Source organism: Bombus affinis, chromosome 3, assembly GCF_024516045.1.
Source record: "Bombus affinis isolate iyBomAffi1 chromosome 3, iyBomAffi1.2, whole genome shotgun sequence".
Classification (NCBI taxonomy): Eukaryota; Metazoa; Arthropoda; class Insecta; order Hymenoptera; family Apidae; genus Bombus; species Bombus affinis.
In genome coordinates this window covers 17,128,576-17,147,319 of record NC_066346.1, presented here as the reverse complement: position 1 = coordinate 17,147,319, position 18,744 = coordinate 17,128,576, and the positions used below count along the sequence as shown (strand labels likewise).

At 51.6% G+C, this 18,744-nt stretch overlaps 1 protein-coding gene across 7 annotated transcripts in view; it reads right to left on the bottom strand.

Moving 5' to 3' along the window:
- LOC126914387 (dachshund homolog 2) overlaps window positions 1-18,744 on the bottom strand; it is a 142,437-nt gene that overhangs the window by 36,025 nt on the left and 87,668 nt on the right. For all 7 annotated transcript variants that reach the window (XM_050718276.1, XM_050718277.1, XM_050718275.1 and 4 more), the window contains 3 exons: window positions 16,321-16,397; window positions 15,078-15,248; window positions 11,812-12,036 (listed from right to left, as the gene is read on the bottom strand). In XM_050718276.1, coding sequence (XP_050574233.1) covers window positions 11,812-12,036; window positions 15,078-15,248; window positions 16,321-16,397 — 473 coding nt within the window. The remainder of the gene's footprint in view (window positions 1-11,811; window positions 12,037-15,077; window positions 15,249-16,320; window positions 16,398-18,744) is intronic.

Below are 18,744 nucleotides of genomic sequence, written 5' to 3'. Positions count from 1 at the left end.
CCCGCCGCCTCGGCCCGATTCGAATCGGCTCAGTTTAACGATCACCCTGTGTCTACTCTCGTTGCCTCTCTGCCCCTTTCACCATTCCTTTTTAAATATAACTTTTCGGTCCTATATATATATGTATACATTTTAAAGAGAACCGCGATCAAGTCGGAAGTCAGGAAAATCAATTCCTCGAACGCGGCGCGGAGGGTGCGCGGCATGGGGTGCGAGCTTATTGAAATTCGACCGCGAGCTCGTGGCCATTAAAATTTCAGGGATTAACGTTGGCCGCGACGAACAACTGCCACGTAAGAAAAGTCGCCCTCTGCAAGAGGGGTGCGTTTCTCAGTCGTCGTTCCCGCGTCAATTAGACGTTCCCTAATCGCGAGTCGCTCCATAAACTGTGAATTACGCGCTGCTTGTTACTCGGACGGACGAATCTATCGGATGCGGTTTCGCTTGCCTTCGTCGTTCCTTGCCGATCGAAACTCTGCTTTCGCCAAACCATTCACCTTCTCTCCTTCCATATCGGTTTTCCTTCTCGCTATCTGCAATCGTTCAGGGTGTTCCGAAGAGGCTCGAATGAGTTTCCTTATCGTGGATCGTTTCGGATTCGAGTCGGCGATGTTTCGAGTCGCGCGACAGCTGCGCCGACTCGCGACTCGCCTCGTTAAGACCCGGACGAATCGTCGGAGAGGCGAGTGTCACCGCGGACTATCGCTTCGCGAAATCGAGTTTAGACGAAGGATCATCGGCGATAATAATATTCACGGTAGCTCGAGCACTCTGGCTCGGCAACAATAACGGTGCAACGGAACGTGCATGCCACTGTTCCCGGAGCGATTCATGGTTATTGATTAGTATATGGTTGGCGGGAAGACGGGAGGCGGCGGTGGCGGTGGCGGTGGCGGTGTAGCGTTCACATCCCCCGAGGGCTTGTACGACGACGTGTACGCACGGTATAGCTTCTGCACGACGCTAAGATATTCGCAGGGCCTCAGGCCACCCTCAGAAACAACAATGTCAACTTAGCCGCGCGCCGTGCCCTGCAATCGTTTGAATAGTATAATGTAGCTTTCGTGTTACGCCCTGCCGCCCTCCGACACGCGTCCATCGATATATCGCCGCCTTCGACCTACGCCTACGCCCACGCAACGTTCTCGATCGTCTCGCGGATTCGCCTAACCGCTGCTCTTCTTCGTCTTCTTCTGCTATTCACCCGTGCGAGATTGACAGGCGTTTACGAATTTCATTTCGAAACGGACCTGATAATAATAAACCGCCATTGGGAATCGTAGATTATACCTGTAGATTGTTTCGCTAATTTACAACACCAAGGATCGGAAGCTCGACTCTGGTATTCTCTTATTCCCTTTCTCCCCAATTTTCCGGAAACTCCGCGAACGCGGCTTGTTCTTTCTTCGGAGAAGATAGTTCTCTCGATTATTACACGGAGAAATCGGATTTTCGTCGTTTCCGAATTTCGCAAATTCCTTAACTCGAATGCCGATTAATCCCGCGATTTGCTTTATTTGCACGCGCAATGGTTTCCCCTTCTGGAAAGAAGGCCCTGCCGAAACATCGATATTATTGTTTCCACCCTTGCATATTATAAACGCGTAACGATCGTTCTGCCGTATATACTCGCAAGTTTGTCCTTTCCCGCGGGCATAACGTCTCCACGCGGCACTTCAATTGTCTGTGACGTTCACGAGCGGAAACACCTTCTTCTCCGAGACTTCCACCGCGACGGTGAAGTTAAAAAGTTACCCCGTTATTATCGAATCGCGGAACCACGATCCTCGGATCGATCAAGATAGAACAGGAGGGTAACGCGAGACGTTTCGCGACTTTGCTAGATCGTAAGACGACGAGAGGCCAATAGTTATCCTGCACGGATTACGATCCTCGGCTAAGGGCTACAAGGGTTTCCCTCCTACAGGATTTAAGACGGACTTAGGCCTTGTTCCGGTCGCTGACCACTTTGCCTCCCATTAACCATTAACGGATCTAACGAAAATAGGATTAAATCGCAGCTAGTCGAGCTCGCGCACTAAAACTACTGCCGTTTGCGCCGGGAGTCGGGTTTCTTCGCCGAAAAGCCGTGTCCAACGGATTATCCAACTTCTTCTCCGTCGTTGATCGCCGCTCTCGACATTCTCAAATTCCGACGATCTTCTCTTTCTCTTACGTTTGTAATCTATTCGAACTACGAAAGTGTTCTACAAAGATTCGCCAAATATCCAACTTGTAACTGCTGCTACGTAGTAGCAGGATCTTCTAGTTACGGTGGAAACGTGTTTCGACAAAGGCAATGTCGAGGCAATCGAATACGTGTCTCTAGATTCTTATATGCATTTGGGTCTTCGTATGTTTCGTTAAAACGCCACTTCGTACGAATACGTATCCATTCTAGCCGCAACTTAAGCGAAGGAATAACAACGGCAGTAACGCGTAATTGTATCGGCGAGTTTACAGATGTGACAGTATTCGTGGCGCCATAGGTACAGTTTGCGCGATCGATCGAAATGACTTATCTTCCAGTCATAGCAAATATTGTTGCATGTGTTCTTCCCGATGCTTTCCCATTCCAAGGCAACTCCCCTTTCTGTTGGTATAATTATGGTATCAAACATTCGCGAGCATCGTCGTTTTAGAGTACACAATGACCCACGTAAACATACGATCGTGTTCCTATTATCGATCCGAAACAAAAGCGAACTCTCCTCGTTTCCTTAACTAATACTTTTCGCGCCAACAACGAGCCAGTGAATTCCGAAGGAATCTCTGATCTAGCCACGTTCCCTGTCCTTTTCTCAGCCTGATAACCACCGAGACAATCGAACGAGGATACCAGGGCAGAAGGAACGCGGTCCTAAGTCGCGGTCGATCGTAGGTGAATAGTTTCGATATCTTGGTTGGCAATCGAGGACGCGGGACTACGGTGGCCGTGTTCGTCGCACGAACTCGGCCGGAGATACGGCGAAGAGCGTTTTCGCGTTTCAAGATAATCCTTCCTTCCTTCGGGAACAGACTCTCCGGTATATCTTGCCGAGTTATTGCACAGCCGTCGCTTAGAAACCGCCGCTGCTACGATATCGCAGCCTTCGCTTCTTTCCATCTTCGTCGCTCTTTACTTTTCCCCCGTGAACGGATTTCAATTTCGGAGAACACAGAAAATCAAATCGCACGTGTATTTCAATAGCGTCGCGAATCGAAGTAATTCGGTTCTAAAATTCGGAAATAAAAATGAAATAGAAATTTCATCGACTAAGAACGAATAATTACAGAAATCGTATGCGATCGCCGTCTCTTTGGTTCCATTCTGTTCGGTTCCGAGATTATGTATTTGCTACATAATTGCCTTGAACAGCTTGTTTCGCTGCGTGACATTGTTGAAATACACGCGCGAAATCAATCTCTTCGTACTCGAAAGGGGCGAAAAGATCTTTCAAGCAAAATCGTCAACGAATCTAAGGATGAATTATGTAACATCGCGAAAGATTTTTACTTCGGTATCCAACGGTCACCAAATTTCGCCGGTCACGAGCGCGAATCGATCTCGCTCAGTCGTTGAACCGAAGCGCATACGTAATCCATCGCGGAGCCCCCCTTTTTCCCCTCGTTCTAGCGAGTCTGACGCGACGTGCCGCTGGATCTTTATCGTTATTACGAGTGTCTGTCCGACTGTACGTGCGTGCATGCTAGACCGCCCGTGCACAGCACGAGACATTAATGGTTGCCGATCGTAAAACGTTCACCGGCCGAGAATCCCGCGGCATTTATCGAATAACCTCTGCCGACCTGTGGCTAGCTTCTTAACGGTCGATCCTTCTTTCTCCGTTCCTTATCCCTCTGCTCGGTGTACCATCGTTCTCTGTGTCGATACAGGTAGAAGAATTGGTTTCCGCTGTCTCGCGACTCCTAGAGGCTTGTCGACTCGCGACACTGTACCCGGTGCTCCATAGCCGACAATTTATGCGAAGGCAAAGCGTATCGCGTGCACCGGAAACAGCACGAGTTGTAAAATCGCGCTACCGAGCCAGCTGCCTCTCTTTCTCCGTCCTGTATGTCACTCGAGACAACCGTAATTAAGAATCGCTCTAACGAATGCGACGTAACTCGGTATCTTCATCTTGTCGTACGTTCACCATCCTGCCGTTATCGCGTTGCGCTAATAACCGCCTGGCGATTTTATGTCTTCAACTACCACCGTCGCATCGCGCAGACAAATCCCGATATCGATAAATGTTCGTCATTTTCTTTGAAACTTTTACTCGCTATACATGTAATCGTAAATAAAACGCGAGTAAGCAAGTACTGGACATCATCGATTACGTATTATCGACGTTATCTTCTCGATCGTGACAATCGCTGAACACGACGTATGTATATATATATATATATGCAAGCGGGATTGCGTTGTCGCCTCAGGGTTTAGGAGTACGGTGGAAGACACCTGGAACACCTGCCCACCGCGATTCTTGGAGAACGAAAGAAACGACAACTCTTGTCGTCACGCTTTCCTTATTTACCCAACGCGCAGGTTCGCGCCTCCTCTACGGTCTAATCGGGCGGTTACGTCACGCGAGAAAATTAGCCAGACTCGTCTCGCGGGTCGAGAGGATGGAGTCGCAGGCGCATAATGCGCGCGATTATATGCATTAAGCCGCGAGGGGCGTGCTTTAAGGGCCAATTATCGCGGTGCTTTTACGCCGTTGGCGAGAATCTCTCGCCGGGGCACGATGACACTTTCGAAACGGGATTCTGTCGCGTACCGACTCGTTCGTTCCTTCTTTTCCTCTTTGTCGTGGATGGGCCCGGTGATGAGTCGAGGGGAGTGGCGAGGAGAGGGAAAAGCAGAGAAGGCTCCGCGAGAGTGCCACGAAGCCGCGTGCCGTCGTCGATTCCACGTTGGCGGACCAGAGAGACGCAACAAAATATTCGTTGCTCGCGGCAGTAAACGGCGTCGTTAACGACGCGACTTCTCCCTCTTTCGTTCATGCGCGTCGCCACCAACTCTCTCGCGTGGCCGTTACCACTGCTCTTTTATTGCCGGTAAATTACACGCTTTATTCGACCCGTGCGACGACCCAACCGAAAGCAAACTGTATAATTGAACGGTAGTTAAAACTGCGGTAGGTCAAGTTTCTTTCCACCTTTCTTTCGAGTGAGGCCGTTTCTCTCCTTTGTCTCTGTCGCTTCGTTCGCTCTTGACGCGTTCGACGAGAAATCTGATCAAAATTGAATTCGACTTTCAATTTCGTCAAATTAACAGTTATTCATAAGGTTTCATTTTCAGACATCTTCTAATTTAAAATTACCGCTTGGGTCTTCCTCTAACCGTAAAAATATCGCGTTTAAGCGTACAATCCGATGCTGCAGGTACGGCGTAAAGAAGACGGACGAACGATCGAGCCGGCGATCGGTAATCGGCCGAAGGTCGCGAGAGGAAAGACCTCGGCAACAAAGTCTCACGGGAGACACTTAAAACGGCGGCGACGATAAAATCTGCGACGCAACAAAGTCTCGGACAGAGTCTGGGAGAAGAGATAGGGACGGAAAAGAATCCGCGAGATCTCCTCCCGTGGGCTTCGAGAGGCTCGTAAATTTCCGCTTTTATAATCGTGCTGGATGCGAGTGTCTCACCTCCTCTCCAGCCGGGAAATCGCGCGCGGGATCGTTAGTCGCCAATGTCCGTTTTGTCGCTTAATTCCAAAGCGACAACGATCGGTGACGATCGAGCGGCAGGATCGATGCCCAGAGATCGTTAAATCCAAGATTTAAGCGACGTGTTCACCACGGTTTATCGTCGCGTACCGTAGTTTTCCTCCTACTCTTGTCCAGGCTTTTTCTAGCAAACGATACATACGCCTTCGGATATCTCTCTGTCGATTCATCCTCGTTCGTTTGCGTTTGAACAACGTCATCCGTTACAATCGGTGTAGCGAGTGTTCTTTAGGAAGTTGTGGATTTTGTAATTTGCGAAGGTCCTCCAGATCGATACCAAATATCCAATCGGTTAGAATCAACGTTCGACGTATTCGACGAGGCCAGCGAGCTGGACTCTTTCTCAAGTTCGTGACTCCTTTTATCGTTAAATAAATAATCAACCAGTTGTCGCCGCGTTAAGGATAATTTATTAGCTTCCTTAACAGCAGCGGTCCCTCTCTCTTAAATTCTTTCCCCCTTGTTTCGCTCGCACGCTGCCTGCCTACTCTCCATCCTTCTTTCCTCCGATTCTCCGTATCTTATTGTCTCCTTTTATCGATGCACCGATGCCTCCGCCCCCCCGAAAGGAGAAGAAAGTCGAAGAAAGAAACGCGCTCACGATGCGTGCGTCTATAGCCCGCTTATCCTAGCCCCTTTTGGCCGGTGGCTTATGCTAAAACCGAGCCCTTGCGGTTTCTCTAATTGACAATCGGCCGCGTTCTCCAGACCAGGCGAACCTCCGGAGCTCGAGGTGGGAACCGACAACGACCACGCTGCTGCGACATCGTATTGTTTCGCGTTTTTATTCCTACTTTTCTGCCCGGTTTGGTAGGCAACCACGGCGGAGGGAGAAGGACAAAAGGGTGGAGCTCTTCGTCGGTTCCTCGGCACGAAGCGCATACCTCGGGATCACGCTCGTTTGCGCTTTCCACGGATTCGCGCGAGAATAGCCGGACCTGGCCACCGGATCGCTGGTGTGCGTGCTCTCTCGGTCGCGGCTCGAATTAACGAGTAACAACGGGGCCACCCTGACCCGGGCGCCAACGTGTCCCATTAAAGGCGCCCTTTTTCTTCCAGCCGGCTTGCTGCTGTTGCTGCTGCTGCTCGTTATGAAAATTCCTCGAGTTCGATACCGGGACACATTATCGAGACTGCTGCTGCGATTTGGTACTTCCACGACGAAAAAGCATGTACGCTATTTCGCCTTTGTTTCTCAGAGGCGAGGGAAGAGAAATTATTACGATATGCATATCCTGAAGTTTATCCAACCATTTTTTACGGCAACTACAGTCCTTTTAATCGTTTGTTTCTATACGACGAGAAATATGTATTCAATTTAGCTTGTACATTTTCCTTCGCAGTCACATTGATTTCGCGATAAATCAACATGGCACACGCGAGCAACGTGCAGTCGTACCTTTCGTTGCAAACATTCGAGTCCTTCGACCAGTTGCTTCTCGTTTGAACGCAGTCTGATTGATTTACGTTTAGCCCTGGCAGCGAACGACCCTCCGCCCCCTTGGGTCGCGCGCGCGAGCCAAAGCAACGCTATCTCTCTATCGGCTGGCGGAGCGGCCATTATCGCGCAAACTATGTACGCACACGTGTATCGATGGCACGCTCGTTTTTTTCCCACTCGTTTCTCTGTATACGTCGTTCGCGAAGCAATCGGCTGCCCACCCCTCGCTTTTCTGCCCCCAAGAGCACGGATATTTCCGTGGCCGTGTAGGCATCGCCGCAGATCGATACCAGCAACGGTTTTCTGCCTTTTCCCATCTCGTTCGCCTGCCAGGCTTCAAATTAGACACTGATACTAGCAGGAAAAGCGTATTGGAAACCTACGTGAAACAAGAGTGGTTAAACTTGCCAACTAGCTCTTTTTACGATTCGTTGATTCTCCCTATTCCAGGATGTCGTTCGAGACCTCGGGCCAACGTTCGAACTTTATCGCGTCGGATGTTTGCTTTAATTAGCTCGTTCGCGTGGTCTCGGATTTAATTAAGAATGGAACAGCTTTATTGCCTTGGAAACGTCCTCCCCCGGCGACTGGTCGCGCGGTCCAGACACCGACCAACAGACAACAGCCGATCGGTTTTATTTTCAGTGGCCGAAGAAGTTCCTCGACGAATCGATCTGAACGGTACACGCGGATCGAGAAGCTTCTTCGACCGTTTCCTCCCCCCATCTCCCGTCGTTTCTCACGATACCCGCTATTAGCCAGCTGTAATTTATTACTTTCCACCTTAATAAGCATAATAATCGACGCGGCCGGTTGTTCGCGCGCTCGCAGTCCCGCGACCTTCGACCCTCAGACGATCTTTAAGGTAGCCTGCAAGTGGTTGCGGACGTTTAATGATGCTCGGGGCTGCGCCGATTCGGCTCTCGCGAATGGGAGCAACGAATCGAACGGGGCAACGGGACGATAGAACAAGAGCCAAGGAAACCAATGGAATCGTAATTCCTTCCAGCTCTTCTTCGTTTTGCTGTTGCCTGTTCGCGTACCCTTCTCTCTTTCCCTATTTATAGTAGGTAGAGGAACGGGACCAGTGGTACCGGCGGACTCGATAGCTCGCAGTCCTACACGTTTTTTCGGGTATCCCGTGCTCGGGACCAGTTCAGCTTCCTGCGGCTTTACGCAATCTGTGTTTAGACCGTGACCATGCTGGAAGATATAGTACAAATTGTCGATCTTGATCTCGATAAGCGTATTCGAATTTATAGTAACAGCGAATCTGACCACTTCAAAGCGTACGATCTATCGTAACGCACGTATTATTATCGCGCATAGTATTATTCGTAGCGTCAACGTAACGCCAGAAGCAGCATCAAAACACATCGTTGATTACAAGAGCGTAGCTCGGTAGCCAGACTGTTTGCATCCTGGTCCGCTTGCACCAGGCTCGTGCACAGAGGTCATGAGAGGGAAAAGAAGCAAAAGCAAAATAAGAAGAAGAGAGAGTCGTTGCGCTGTCGCGCGGCGTGGCTCGCGGTAATAGGATTTCACGTAAGCAGCCTCCCAGGCAGCGGCCAAAAATCGAAGGAGCTTACTGTAGGTAGGATGCGCCGTCGGCCGGTGCAGCCAGCGTGCTGGTTCGAACGAAACGGCCAAGGAAAAAAGGAAGATGAAAGAAAAGGTGGTCGGGGGGCGAGGGGCGGCGACGCGACACTGGAGAACAGGGAGGCAGCGAGCAGAGAAGACGGTGGCACGGGGAGAGACACAAAGGAAGAGAGAACAGGGGGGAGAGGATGGAAAGGCCGCGAACGCGAGGCAGAAAGGAGAGGCAGCGAGAAAGAAAGACGTCCGGCCCGTACAATTTTAATTAACCCGGTACCGGGTAGCCGATCGCGATCGAATCGGGTGCACGATCTACAAGGAATCTACATAAGATCCTCCACTCGCGGCTACAACTCAATCCCCTCTTTCTATTCCGCTCTCTCGGCGGGCCTTAAGCAACCGGCCCGCCACGGACTCTCTCTCTCCTTCTTTCTTTATCCACGTGCACGTCCACGTATACCTTTATGTGTGCGGACCCGTGCGGTGGACACGAAGAGGAGGCGCGCACAATCTTTGCGCTCCCGCCGTGGCTTCCCCTCGTACCCTTATCTCGGTGAGCATCGAAGATAGCGAGCACCTACGTTGCTCGCCAGCATCCGGCGAGCTCATATTGTTCTCCCGTGCATCGTGTATGTAACTTACCGACCGAACGAGACCGTGAGTCCTCTCTTTCTATCTTTCAGCCACTTTTACATTACTCTTTCCTTTTTCATCGAGGGAATCCACTCGTGCGTTCGTGGCGGACTTAACGAAGTTTAGGATACCACCCCGCGTTCCTTCTCGAAAATCCGCTCGGTTTCCCTGGTCGTCCCGTGCTCGTTCTCCAAAGAAACGCAAGATCGAGTCCGGTTCTCCAAAGGAGAGCGTCGGTCACTGCGCCGCTCCGAGGATTTCGCTCGTGTTTGCGCGTCCGCGCGTATTAGGGGTCCCGGTCGAAGCGGCCAACGCAGCCATACGGAGCAGCCATCGGTAACACGATAGCGGCCGTATGTAAAACCATCTGGTGTAAAACGAGCTGCTGGTTCGTTCGAGTATTAAATCGGCCCTCTTACACCCTCTTCTTGGCCCTCGTCCTCCAGGCTACGCATTTTCGTCGATCTGCTCTCAATTCCTGCCCTCCTCTCTTCCTCCTACGATCTCGTTTTCATTCCCTTGACGCGTATCCGCGTCTCGAGTCGGTCCCTTTATCCAGCGATCTCCTTCTTTCTCTCCTGGATTCTTTATCGACTTGATCGGCTCGCGAACGAAAGCTCCTCTACGTTCGCTCCTTCGTTCGCTGCTCGTCTCTCGGTGAACGTTCGTGGACACGAGGAATCCGCGTTAAGCCGACTTGGACGTCGCGCGGCATGGAAGATGAACTCGTTGCTGGACACGCGTCGGCTTCGAGACGCGGAACGTCCTCTCGCGTTAAACTGCCGGCTTAATCGGCCGCTGGACCGGTCGCGAAACAAAGGACGGTCTCCTCGTGGCGATCGCCGCTGAGAGATACCGCGCTCAGAGAACCTACCGTGCCCGAAAGAATGCCACTTTTCTTCTTCGCTGCGAGGAAAAACGTGGGGTACGAGAGCGCGGTCCGGTACTCGCCGCGTCCGGCTTCGACGTCGTTAAGCGCTGTGAACACGCGTTACTCGACGACCGTGGAAACGACACTTTATACCGCCGTTAATGGGCAATTAAAGGCCGGCTTTACGTTTCGGCTGGAATATATATTAAGCATCGCGTGTCCTTACTTCAGCGAGGAAGAGGTCGACGGAGAGTGAATGCGAGCGAGCACGTGGTCCTCGAGAACTGGGCCAAGAAAGGATCATACTACGCGTTCGACGTCACCGTGTATCTCTATTAGAATTTTCTTACGCTGCGTGCTCGTAGTATATAGAATGCTCGCGTACAAAGAACTCGTTCGACAGGATGTTCCACTTTCCTTCTTATTTTATGGCGATCGTACGACGATTACGCCGTCTCCGATTGCTATTAGCAAATCGCGAGCATCGACGCCGGGACGTCGAAACACGAATCCTCTTAGGCACGCGATTATGCCGCCTGGAGAAGAAAGTCCGATCGATCGATCGATCTTTAACAAAGTGCCGGACGATGTTCACAGAAACGCTAGGGTCGTCGTCGACGAGTGACTTAAACACTTCGTCGTCTTCATCCGATCGTGTGATCTCTCTCTTCTCTTTACACCTCTTCCTCGGATGTTTCCAGGTCTCAAGACGCTGCATGTCGGACGCTAATAATAATAATAACACGAGTCGATCTATCACGCGCTTAATGAGAACGAAGGCGAGGTACACGACGCGAGTCCACGGTTCGCAGGGCCTTGTTAATCGCGTTACCCCGGTTCGACCGTTATCTACTTAAGACACGCGTCGCTTATCCGCCACGGATACAACGACGATATCTCAACGAGTAAACGTTTCTTTAGGCGGGCTGATATTTGCGAGTCGGTCATATTTCGCGTTCGAGATCGATCGTCTTTGCGAAGATTGGGCATTTTTTCCACGAGATATACAAACGCTAAACGGCGAGTAGATTCTCGGCGTGGTTTTCAATAAAAATCGTGAAAAGCAGGTATTCGGATTACCTTAAAATAACACGTTCCATCGGAAATGGTACGAGAAGCAAACGGTAACGACATACTCGAGACAGAGCTAGGCGAAATTACAGCACTCGAACGGCGCCTAAATTGCTACTCTTTCCGTGGATCCTTAAACCTTAATGGCTGGCGAGAGTAACGCGTTATTACCCTGAAATTAGTCGTCGACACCGCGAAGCTGGTATTCGGATTCATCTCGCGGAGTTTCAGCGCCGGATGTCACGGGCGATACCGTGCCGTGACAGTCGAACGCCGAACAAATTACAGAAGTAGAGGAGTCAACGGAAGTAGGAGCGAACGATGGACAAAGAAGGGAAGAAAGGAAGGGAGGAAGAAAGAAAGGAAAATGGGATGGAAGGGTCGGTGAAGAGACTAATGTCTCTTAATGCGGCTTCGCGAGAGCTGGCAGATAATGAAATTGCGGCCTCGGCTAGAGACGCGTTAAGAAAGCCATGCCACTGACCTTTCTCGTAGTTGATTTGCCTCTCCTGCTGCCTCGCGTTGTCGGCCGCGACCTTGAGCAGGCCCTGGATATTCCTGAGCAGGGTCTCCGTACTCGAGACCGAGGGATCCTGGCCTCCCTGTGAAACGGCCACCGCCGCGGAGGCGATCTGGGAATAATTCAGAGCCTGAGGACTCTCGGATCCCGGCGCGGGAAGCGGCAGGTTCTCCGGCACGTCCGACAGATCTGAAAAAATTACCCACATACGTGTAAGATTCTTCGATTCGATCGACGTCGTGCCGATTCGCGTAGGATTTTCTTCCCAAGCACTCGCATCGCGCTTTCGAACCAATTAAATCGTCCTCGATCGTTTACGAGCCGATCCGCTGTGAAGAACGTAGAAAACGCGATCGGTGTAGAGGAAATGCGCATATAATAATCGGACACGCGAACGAGCGGCAACGAGAACTCGCCTATTAGCCCGTCTCTTCGCGACTTTTTGTTCGGCGTGAGCGCGCGTATACGAGACGCGTCGCCGATAAATTTCGCCGAAGGATCGTGGAACAACGTTCGAGGGAGGTCTCGCGCCGGCCGCTCTCTCGAGGAGACTTACAACGCGTGCGTGTTCCAAAGCCGTAATCCCGCCACGACTACTTGTTACCCTTCGCCACGTCTCTGATTTAACGTCATCGCGGACGAATTAAATTCGCGAATTAAAACGGCACTCGGCCGACCGATTAGCCGATCCGATGTGTACGGCACCGTGGGGGAACCAGGACGAACACACCGAATTGTCGTTCGTTTCCAGCCGCGCGATTTATCCTCCGGTATCGCGCCGCGGGTAAGGGAATTTCGATGGAAAACTCTCGAGATTCCACGAAGGACGCGCGGTCCTTGGAATAAAGTTCCTGCACGATCGCACTTCTTTCCTTCTGCTACTCTTTTTCTGCTTTCTACTCGAGATCGCGACTCGTCGTTCTCCGGCTAAGAGGCGGGAGTAGCCTCGTTATTCTCTCTCTATCGACGATTAGCCTGGAAGCATGGTTTTCGTCGTTGGAACGAAAGGAACCGTGGCGCTGGACACCGTGGAAGGATCCGGGGCTCGGGGATCGCCGGAATAAAGGATGCCTTATGGTTATTGCCGAAGAGGTCCGGAGAGTGGCGAGACAAGACGTCTGCGTGGGTTCTTCCGAGCTTAAGTGACCGGTCCGCGCGCTCCTACGGCCCACACCGTGGGCTTTAGCCCCGGCTGCTTTATGGCCAATGATACGTGCTTTATTGTATCGTCTTTTAATTATCAGCGCGCACCTACAACGCCACGGCATTCGGTTACTTATTGCCATTGGCCGATTTAATGCTCGCGCGGCTGCCTTCGGTGCCGATCCGCCGGCACCTTTTGATAGCACAAACCTTCCACTCCTCTGTCTCTCCTTCGTCGCCCTCCTTCACCCCCTCCTTCCTTTTCCTCTCGATTTCTTCTCGATGGTCGCTGCATCGCCGCGCTTCGGTCTCCTTCTCTCGAAACCCATTACAATTATCTGCGTTGGAGGCCAAGGGCCAACGTCTTCCCCAACGAATTGCCCGACGCGACGCGAGGACGACGAGAAATTTCGCGAGACTCGCGCCACTCGCGAGCTCTTCTCGCTTAGCGAGAATCTCGCCGGGAAGAAGGGGTTAAAAGGAATCGGACGAAATCTCCAGGAAGTTGGGCAAGAAACGAACGAATCGCGGTAGATCGGATTCCAGGAACGAGAGCGAGATAGCGGCGCGTCTCATTAAATCAGAACTGCATTCCACGGGCGTGTACACTCCCACGGACGTTCGATGGGGTTCTACTTCGATCACCGCGAGCACCATAGGTAGGATGTAGCCGATGTATACGACACGCTGCGAGACACGAATTTCTGCCCCCTCTGGTACACGACCACCAGAATTTATACGTCTAACTCGTGTCTTTCCTGAAATTTAGGGGCCCGCTAATTCCACCCTGTAGCCTTTCCCCTCTAATCCACCCGCCTAACCGAACATTTACTGTTCCTCGTCTCTGGGTCCGGGTCCTTGGCCTCGCCTTTTAATCGCGTCCTGCTAGTTTTATATTCTTTTGCAATTTGACATATGTATATCCTGTGGGGGCGGGTGGGGGCGGAAGATTCCACGATTCCCTTTTTTATTAGCAGTTTTTCTCGCTAGTATTTTTATTGGCGGTACGACGAGAGATTGGAAGGAAGAAAGACGTTCTTTTCAACCGTTCGTGTCAACCGAGGTGAAGACTCGCAGGCTCTAATTGGAATATCCAATTAACGCGTGGCGCGCAGACAATCGGCAAATCGATTAGAAATCATCGCGATTATGACGCTTCGGTGCATCGAAGCGCCGGGACAGTCCAGATAGCACCGCGAGCTACGGACCGAGATTTTTATCTGGACCCATCTTTCATTATTAAAATGAAACTAAATACCGAAGATGCGAGTCTAACGACCAACGGGCCCCTCCACCAGTGGTGCTTCTTTCACGCTGTTCCAGCGTGAATCTCGTTTATATCAGTTTTTCGGAGAGCTTCGAATCGTAAAGGAACCGTACAATTTTTCCTTAAAACTTCTTCAAATTTCTTTCCCGTAATATCGAGATCCGGTGAGTTTTCCAACCATAGAACGAAGATAATATTCAATCCAGAAGGCTTAATTATTCGCGATTGATCACGCTCGTAAATGACTTGCAAGAGATATAACTATCGACTAAAAGAAAAATTTCGCGAGATGTATCTCTCTCTAGTGCAATCTGATTCGACGTGAACGCACGACAAGCAGAAAGGGTAAAGGAAACGGACGGAGGAAAAAAGGTGGCAGTTGAGACACGTGCAGCGCGTAAAATTCCAAACGCCTCTCGGTGAAAATTTCATCGTGCACGGCTGACAAGTTTTGACAACCGCTGAGGAGAGACCTCGGTTGGTTCGGAACGCCGGATGAAAGACGAATCCCAGAGAACGTCGTTTCGCGGCGGGCCCGAGATGATCGATGAGAGGGTCTGACCTACCAGTCGTCCCAGGGAACTCATCTTTAAACGCGGTCTGTCCGGTCCATTCGATATAATTATTTTACGTATGCGTGCCGCGCGGAACGGGCAACATCGTTTCGACTTTCGGCACACGTCAAATTCACCGTCACGCTCTACCTGGCTTTAATTGATCGACCGATCGGCTTGGTCGACGTATCGATCGACGCTTAGGAGATCGGTCGGTCTCGCGGCATTTTCCACGAGACGAATCCGACCACGCCACGCTCTCTCACCTTCGTCCTTCTCGTTGTCGTCGTCCAGGTCCTCGGACAGATTGTCGTCCTCCTCCTCGTCGTCTTGCGAACGGTGCGACGCCTCTGCCTCGCTTCCGGAGTGCTCGCCCACGCTTCCGCTTCCCGCCGTCTTCGACAGGTTCAGCACGGGACTGTGACCATTCGAGGAACCTGTTAACACCATCGTTCCGTGAATCTATCGTCCGTCTACGCGTTGGATAACGATCTCGTGCGCGCTTATACGATTCTTCGAAGAATAGAACGCTTCGATCGACAATGATTGATGGATATTATTTGCCTCCGCTTATACGAGAAGAAACAGACCGTCCAATTTCCACGGTTGACCCGCTCCCCTTGTATTTGATATCCCGGCATTTTAATCCTGACGTGGATAGATACTGTTTGGCCAGCGACGCCAAGCTGAATGACGCATCGCTCGTGGTTCGACCGTGGCTGCATCGTGGAACAACCGTGTGGTTCGTCGACGAGCGAATAAGTCTCGATTCGAGGCGAGGATCGCGGCCAGCGGTAGGACGCGCTCGATTAAGCACAATCGACGTCCGCGTCGAAATCCCGCAGGTTCCGTGGGGCCCGCGGCTTCAACACGATCGGATTCGAACTCGAAACGTCCAGTTTGTCGTCCTGGCCGGGCCTAGGGCCGCGCACACTCGCCATCAGGATAAAAGATCCGATCGAACGGATTAAAATATTACGGAGAATCAGAAGAAAGGCGGAGCCGAACGGTGCCCCGTAACCCGATATCGGACTTAATCTCTCCAGGCCGCCTAAACGCTCGACCGGGCCAGCGATGAGAAATAAAGAAATCGAAAAAGGGACTGGTCCTCCGCGATCCGGACACGCTCGGTTAACTCGTGTCCTGGCCTCGAGCGATGGCCAGTATCCCTGTTACGGAGGGATGTTCCGTTTCGAGGCTCTCTGCCATTACAAGAATCTCGTACGCGTCATAGGCAAAGTGGAAATCGCGCGAACGTTTCGTTCCACGAGAGAGACGTTCGATTCGAAGCTGTTTATCGAAGAAGAAAGTACAAAAGCATCCTCCTCCACTGGATGGAACGGCGAAGGAACGACGGCCTCGAATCACGAGGATCGCCGGTCGCCAGGAGAAGGAGGATTCATCGTCCGCGTAATGGTGCTCGGCCCATAATACGACTCGGCGTTATTCGCCGTATTATCGGCCGATTACTATAATTACGGTAAACGAGCGTACGCGTATTTATCTTACCATTGTGCGAGCTCAGATCCCTGGGTTTTTGGTCCAACGCCAGTGCTCTCTCGGCGTCTCCTCTTTCCTCGCGGAGCCTGCAAACAGCAAAACAGATAGGGACAAGTTTTAGTATCGATTCCGGCGGATGGCGACGAATCGGTCAAAGCGGAGGTGGACTCTCGGCCTGTGCGCTGCCCATTAATTAAATAATTATTCTAGTCTTGGTTCGAGCCGACCGCGTAGGAAGATAAGTGCCGGTCTTTCTGTCGGCCGCGCGTTCCATCCGATTATCGCTGTTAATCGATTCGCTTCTTTTTTTCTATGCGGAGCTGTCGCGCATCGCCTCGAGGGATCGCACGCTCTCGCGTAAAACCGGCTTCCCTCCGACCTTTTATTTCCATCGGAGCCCGAGTGGCAGGTAGTAACGGAGAACATTCTCTTTCCACGTTTCGTTTCGACACCACGGCCGATGAATCGAGAGTTTCTCGTATCACATCGTCGATTCAAAAGCGAATCGTCTCGTCGAATCTATCGCGAAACGATCGCGTCACTAACGGGGCCGATGATGTTATTCCTGCCTCCTGCGAGGCTTCCGCGCCAAGTGTCCCTCTTTTATTTTCTTTTTCTCAGTTTCCTCGAATGTTTTTTTTCGTCTTTACGAGCGCCAGGCTCGTTAAGCCACACCAGCCAGTCTTTACGCCTCGGTACCGCGAAACTTTTAATCTTGGTTCTATATTGTTCGACCCTCGTGGATCGAGCCGCGCGGTATGTAGGCAGAGAATCGTTAAGATTCGCGGCCGGATGCCGTGACTGACATTAACCGGCCATACGCTATTTAACACTCCGCGCGCACATTTTCAAACGAAATTTCCTTTCGTCCCGGAACCTTGAGACGAAGGCGAGTCCTCGAAGACAGCGACGACAGAAGAGAGGGGGGTAACGGGTCGACGAAAGAAATTATTTCCAAGGGTGTAGATCGAGGGTGTATTTACGAATTTATTTTCCAAGAGCCACGCGAAGTAGTCGAAAATTGGTGTTTTCCAGACGATTAGACCCTCCTGCCGCACCTCTTCGTTACCCCTCCTCCGAATCCCGACGTTCCTTTCCTCGTCTTGCAAATTATTCTCCCGGGTATAGTTCTTTTTATGGGTCGGGGTAGGCCACGCGGTCCGAGGGCGTCTCTTCGCACCTCGAATCGAACCGCGGACCATTAAGTAAGAAGTTAATATCATTAAACATAATATTGGGCGCATCTGGGAGCCGCAGAGCACTTACCGACCCACCACCGACCGTCCCCCGCCGCAAACCGCCCTCTTCACCGGCGGCTGCCGCTCCGCGCGCGAACCCGCGAGACCTCCATCCACCCCCGACATCCTCCCGCTCAGTTCCCCGACCGCCGCCTCCCTCCTCGACCCCTCGAACCTTAATTTTTTAATGAGAAAATGCTTTCAAAGAGCCGGAGAGAAATACCGTGCGTCTACGAGCGATAAGTTACGGCCGCGTTAAGCGGAATGGAGGAGAGGATGCCCACCTTCTCCCCTCGTTCTCCCTCCATATACTTCTTTTTTCCCCCCTCTCTTTTCTTCTTCTTCCGTCGACGAGCCATCGTTTCCCTTTCCACGGCAGATGCTTTCGAGAGGACGACTACGAAATACGCGGCGGTATCTCGTCGCTCGGCGACGCGCTCGCCGCGGTTCGTTCGACGACCGATTTTGCCAGACTTCGAAATTTCGCGGAGAAGTCGATTTGCCGACGAGATACGAGCTACGAAACACGCAAGAACGAGCCATCATCCCTTCGCTATCATCGCCGACAGCAACGTCAAAATTATAGACGGATCGCGCTCGCGCGCCTTCGATATCGTAACGACTTAATTTCGGGGATAATTAAATTTTAATTGGTAATACGAGTCGATTAAGACGACCGATGGATATCTCGGTCCGCCTCCGTTTGGACCTGGCCCCCGTTTACTCGTCGGTCCGGCAAATTCGGATGGGAACAAGAATAGCGGAGCCTTGTTCGAGCGACTACGGTCGAGAGAAAAGGGTCGAGAGAAAGGAACGAGTTGGCGAAGAAAAGAAAAAACGTTGAAATTAAGGGTGGCAGGGAGAGAGAGAGAGAGAGAGTGGGAGAGAGGGTGAAGTTGATTTGCCGGGACGTCGTCGTAAGCTGCAACAGCCGAGCAGCGGGGTTATTAAATTTCTAATTAGTCGAATATTGCAGGTACATCGTCAGTCGCCTCGGCGTCTTCACGGTTCCGGCCATGGAGCGTTTGTACGCGCGTTTACGCGCTCAAATGTGCGTTTAGCCGCGCGTTTATCTAGGTTCGCATGAGTAGACACGTAGACGCTCTCACAGCCGCCTTAATAGATCATGGATTTCATTAGGCGTGCCTACGGCTTTCGGAGCGCGGCCAATCCCTGCTTCTAGTCGCGAATAATT